General features: G+C 44.7%; 1 protein-coding gene across 1 annotated transcript in view; it reads right to left on the bottom strand.

The window, feature by feature from the left end:
- LOC311100531 (zinc transporter ZIP11-like) overlaps positions 1-6,000 on the bottom strand; it is a gene marked incomplete at its 5' end in the record, with an annotated part of 179,726 nt that overhangs the window by 17,625 nt on the left and 156,101 nt on the right. The window contains one exon of the mRNA XM_084141445.1: positions 299-368. Within this exon, the coding sequence (XP_083997571.1) occupies positions 299-368 (70 nt within the window). The remainder of the gene's footprint in view (positions 1-298; positions 369-6,000) is intronic.

The raw sequence follows: 6,000 nt of genomic DNA, 5'->3' as shown, positions 1-6,000 counted from the left end.
TGATGCTCCTGTCTACTAGCCACATGGTATGTGGAGGAGGATTATGACACACACACACACATACACACACACAGACACAGACACAGAGAGAGACAAACACCCACTCATGTACACACACCCCAAATCCCAGGCTGTATGACCAAGATATAATGCAGGGGCATCTGACCGTGGTTGAACCAGCAACCAGATGTGTCTAAATCCTATAGGGCAATATCTGTGGTCATAGTCATCAATGTAATAGATGGATCAGTGTAGGATTGGGCCTGGGTAATATGGTCACCTGTATATGTGGTCTTACCTGGCACTCTCGAACGTGGCCGATGAGGTCTTTCCTATTGCTCCGAACCCTACACCAACAGCAAGGCCCTCTGCAAGAGAAGAAAAACACATAGCCATGGAGGTTAAAGTTGAACGTGTGTGTGTGTGTGTGTGTGTGTGTGTGTGTGTGTGTGTAAGTGAGAACGAGAGAGAGAGAGAGAGAGAGAGAGAGATTGAAAGAGAATGGACAAATGAAAATATAATTAGGGTTAGGGGTTAAGGTTAGGTTTAAGGGTTAGGGAAAATAGGAGATTGAATGGGAATCAATTGTTTGGTCCCCACAAGGACAGTAAAACCAACGTGTGTGTGTAAGTGTGTAAGTGAGAGAAAGAAATAAAGAAAAGAAAGAAAGACAGAAAGAAAGAATGAGACTCCATTATTTACTGTGCAGTACCAATCAAGTTCAAATAGGCTAAACCATTGTCTGTCACATCATGATGTCGTCACCATCGACGATGGCTGTCAATCATTGTTGATAGACGATACTATCATAATATCACCCAACCCTAGTGTATTATACAGTCTTGCACAAGCACCCATTCTCTCTCTCTTTCTCTCACTCGTGTGAACATGAACTCGCACACTTGTAGCAACCGACTCTGTGTGTGTGTGTGTATGTTTATGCATGCGTGTCCACGTACAAAGCCTGGACGAAAAACACACACAACGCCAACCTCACTCACTCCTTGCACTAATTGACAGCTGACGCCATCAGTGGCAAATTCCATAAGCTTGCTCACACACACAGAACCATGAAGACTGTAACAGCACCAATTGTACCTCCATGAGCGGAGAAGACTACGGTACTGTATGGTTTAGTATAGTATAGTTCTATACAGATGCATCACATTTCAAGCTTCACTGAAATACCTCATCTTCCAATAAGGGGCTTCAATCCCATGAGTGCTTTCATGTTAGGTCAAGAGTCATCTCATCCCATCCCATTATCCCATTGACTGATTCACAAACGAGCTCTCTAATCATTGGTGATTTGCATTTTCTAAAGTTTAATTGCCTACAGTAAGAGCAAGCAACAAACATGTTTATGTGTGGAGGGTGAAATGCTACATGTTCTCTTCTGCCATGTAGTGGTAGTGAGAGGAACTTCATCCTTTTCTTTGACTTCTCATTACTGCCTTCGGGGTGTGGATCGATGGATTAGTGGGTTATCTCTATTTATCCCTCCCTCACAGTCTGCATCTTTATCTCCCTTCTTCTTTCCATCTTCTCTCTTTTCATTTCGTTCCCCATCTCTCTGTACACCTCCATTACTCTTCCCTCTCACTCTCTGTCAATATGAGTGAACGCTGACACACGCAGCTCCCCTGTGTAGGTTTACGGGTGGGAAAAACAGCCAAGAGAGAACTAAGCCTTATCTTCTCTCTTTCTCTCTCCCTCCCCCTTTCCCTGGGCTTAGAGAAATAACTCTTACAAGTCATAAAAGTGTATTAGAAGGAGAACCATTAGATCCCTATGTCTCCCGCGGGCTCTGAGAGGAGAGGGGGAGGAGGAGGTTGTTGATACATTCCCTCAGATTGAAATACATGGGGTATTGGAGATGAGAAGGTCTGGCGAAGCCATTACGGATGCATAGCAGATCCATTTCAGCTCCCGCTCTCCATCCGTCTCAATCGACTGCTGTGGTCTCGGCGGTGCTGGAGGAGCCCATTACAAACTCAGGCAGAGGGAGTAATACCTTAATTTGTCCCTGTATGGGACATTAGGAGGGGTGCTGTCTAGGGGAAGGAGGGTGGTGGAGGGGTCAGTGTCTAGCTTCACAATAATGTGGCATAGACAAGGGGGTGAGTTTGAGGAGGCGAAGGGGGTGGTCTATCCGATGTGGGAGCCAGGTTTAAGTAATCTGCTAAATTAATCTACTAACTTCTACAGCAGAGTTATTTACAGTGCCTTCAGAAAGGAATCATACCACTAGACTTATTCCACATTTTGTAGTGTTACAGCATGAATTCAAAATTGATGAAATATATATTTTTTGTCAGACATCTACACACAATAACCCCTAATGACAAAGTGAAAAAAATGTTTTTAGACATTTTTGCACATTTATTGCAAATTAAATACTTCATTTACATAAGTGTTCACACCCCTCAGTCAATACTTTATAGAAGCACCTTTGGCCGCGATTACAGCTGTGAGTCTTTCTGGGAAAGTCTCTAAAAGCTTACCACACCTGGATTGTGCAACATTTGCCCATCATTATTTTCAAAATTCTTCAAGCTCTGTCAAATTGGTTGTTGATCACTGCTTGACAACCATTTTCAGGTCTTACCATAGATTTTCAAGTAGATTTAAGTCAAAACTGTAACTCGGCCACTCAGGAACATTTACTGCCTTCTTGGTAAGCAACTCCAGTGTATATTTGGCCTTGTGTTCTAGGTTATTGTCCTGCTGAAAGGTGAATTCATCTCCCTGTGTCTGGTGGAAAGCAGACTGAACCAGGTTTTCCTCTATGATTTTGCCTGTGCTTAGCTCAATTCCGTTTTTATCCTGAAAAACTCCCCAGTGTTTAATGATTACAAGCATACCCATAACATGATGCAGCCACCACTATGCTTGATGGAGTGTGGTACTCAGTAATGTGTTGTATTGGACAAACATAACACTTTTGTATTCAGGACAAAAAGTAAATCGCTTTGCCACATTATTTGCAGAATTACTTTAGTGCCTTGTTGCAAACAGGATGCATGTGTTTGAAAATCTTTATTCTGTACAGGCTTCCTTATTTTTCTCTGTCAATTAGGTTAGTATTGTGGAGTAACTACAATGTTGTTGATCCATCCTCAACTTTTTCCTATCAAAGCCATTAAACTCAGTAACTGTTTTAAAGTCACCATTGGCCTCATTGTGAAATCCCTGAGGGGTTTCCTTCCTCTCCGGCAACTGAGTTAGGAAGGATGCCTGTATCTTTGTAGTGACTGGGTGTATTGATACACCATCCACAAGGCCCTTCTCCTCCGATTGCTCAGTTTGGCCGGGCGGCCAGCTTTAGGAAGAGTCAATGCAAAAAAGGGTCAATGCAGGTAGTCCAGGTAGCCATCTGGTTAGCTATTTAGCAGTCTTGTTTAGCAGTCTTATGGCTTGGGGGTAGAAGCTGTTACCGCTTGCCGTGTGGTAGCAGCGAAAACAGTCTATGGCTTGGGTGGCTGGAGTGCTCGCCCCTCCATTTCCTTTAGTCCACGATCAGCTCCCTTGTCTTGCTGACATTGAGGGAGAGGTTGCTGTCCTGGTACCATAGTGCCAGGTCTCTGACCTCCTCCCTATAGGCTGCCTCATCGTCGTCGGTGATCAGTCCTACCACAGTCGTGTTGTCAGTAAACTTGATAATGGTGTTGGAGTCGTGCACGGCCACACAGTCATGGGTGAACAGGGAGTACAAGAGGGGACTAAGTACAAATCCTGAGGGGCTCCCGTGTTGATGGTCAGCGTGGCGGATGCGTTGTTGCCTACCCTCACCGCCTGGGGGTGGCCTGTCAGGAAGTCCAGGATCCAGTTGCAGAGGGAGGTGGTCAGTCCCAGGGTCCTGAACTTGGAGGGGACTATGGTGTTAAATGCCGAGCTGTAGTCAATGAACAGCATTCTTACATAGGCATAATTTTTGTCCAGGTGGGTGAGGGCAATGTGGAGTGTAAGATGTGGTAAACTCCTCAATGTTATTGAATGAATCCCAGAACATATTCCAGTCAGTGCTAGCGAAACGGTCCTGTAGCTTAGCATCCGCCACATCGGACCACTTTCGTCGTACTGAGCACGTCATTGTTATTTCCTGTTTGAGTTTTTGCACGTAAGCAGGAAGCTTAAGGACAGAGTTATGGCCTGATTTGCCAAAGGGAGGGAGAGGGAGAGTCTTGTATGCATTTCTGTGTGTGACGTAAAAGTGATCTAGAGTTTTAATCGCCTCTAGTTGCACAGGTGACATGCTGGTAAAAATGATTTCAGTTTCCCTGCATTAAAATCAACGGCCACGAGAAATGCTGCCTCTGGATGTGCATTTTCTTGTTTGCTTATTGCCCTATACAGCTCGTTGAGTGTGGTCTTAGTGCCAGCATCGGTTTTCAGTGGTAAATAGACAGCTATGAAAAATATAGATGAAAACTCTCTTGGTAAATAGTATGGTATGCAGCTTATCATGAGGTATTCTAACTCAGGTGAGCAAAACCTTGAGACTTCCTTAACATTAGAGATCGCGCATCAGCTGTTAACAAAGAGACACACCCCTCCTCCCTTCGTCTTACCCGAAACCGCCGTCCGGTCTTGACGATGCATAAAAAAAACAGTGAGATGTATATTATCCATGTCCTCGTTCAGCCACAACTCTGAGAAACATAGAATATTACCGTTTTTCAGGTCCCGTTGTTAGGCTAATCTCGAACGGAGCTCATCCAGTTTGTTCTCCATTGACTGCACGCTCGCCAATAGAACAGAGGGCAATGGCAGCCTATTTGCTCACCGATGTAGTCTCATCAAGATGCCACCTCGCCTGCCTCTCGTTCGCTGCCACTTCCTCTTTCAAGTCCAGGGGATTAGGGACTGGTCCAGAGTAAGCAGAAATTCCAGAGCTGCCGACTTGTTGAAGTAGATATTTTCATCCAAATCAAGGTTAGTGATCACTGTTCTGATGTCCAGAAGCTGTTCTCGGTCATAGGAAATTATGGCGAAGACATTATGTACAAAAAAAGTTAAGATCAACATAAAAAACAGACAAAATAGCAGAATTGGTCAGGAGCCCCTAAGACGGCTACTATACACTGCAGCGCCATCTTTACAGCTGGCCAGTAGTCAAACCATAGTAGTCAAACCTCAAAGCCAGTGGTCAAACCATGATACAGTAGTCATTGACCATCACACCATAAGAATTCTGATTTATAGGTTTCTGATTTGAGTGTGTTATTACATATATAAAGCAGTGAGTGTCAAAAGCTGTGTCAAAAGCTCCAGGACCTGAGATTATCTGTTTCTCTGTGTCTGGGAGATAGTTAACCTTTGATGAATTAGTGCTGAGAAGTTGTGTCGTGATGTCTCTCCTCCTGTGCTTGTCTTTTTCCGTTTCTCATGTGAGGCTAGACACACAGCAGAGCAGGCCAGGAGAGACCTACGGCCAGGGTTGGAGTGTGTGTGGAAGGTTGTGTGTGTCTCTGTCTGATGGTGGCCATGTCGTGACGTCTACGCTTGTTGTTTTATGCTGTTTTACACAAGGCAGTCAGCCCTGCCATCATCCATCGTTAACAGACACTCCCCCTTCCCCTCTCCTCTCCTCCACTTCCTCTTCCAACTCTTCTCCCCTCTCTCCAAACAAATTAATTAATCAAGACCTTCAAGGTCGAGGGTGCCTCGCTCCTTGTTAACAGCAACGCCAGATGCTCACCTACACACACCTCGCTGTGTGTGTGTGTTGTCGTTAAATGTTGCTAGTGAGTCATTCAACAAACTTACATCTTGTCAAAAGAGCTCAGCCGAGGTCCTGGAGGAATGGAAGGAAGGAAGGAGGAACAGGAAGATGAGGAGGAAGATGTGTACTATTCCCCCTCCTCCTCATTTCTATCCATCTCTCCAGGACCTAGGCCGAGTATATTTTGCTACACCCGCGATAACATCTGCAAAATATGTGTACGCAACCAATATAATTTGATCTGATGGCGTTTGATGTGTCATACATGTCAGCAA

This window comes from Coregonus lavaretus, assembly GCF_964263955.1.
Source record: "Coregonus lavaretus genome assembly, chromosome: 25".
NCBI classification, from domain to species: Eukaryota; Metazoa; Chordata; class Actinopteri; order Salmoniformes; family Salmonidae; genus Coregonus; species Coregonus lavaretus.
Note: the sequence above shows the minus strand (reverse complement) of the source record. Positions and strands in the feature narration are given on the sequence as shown.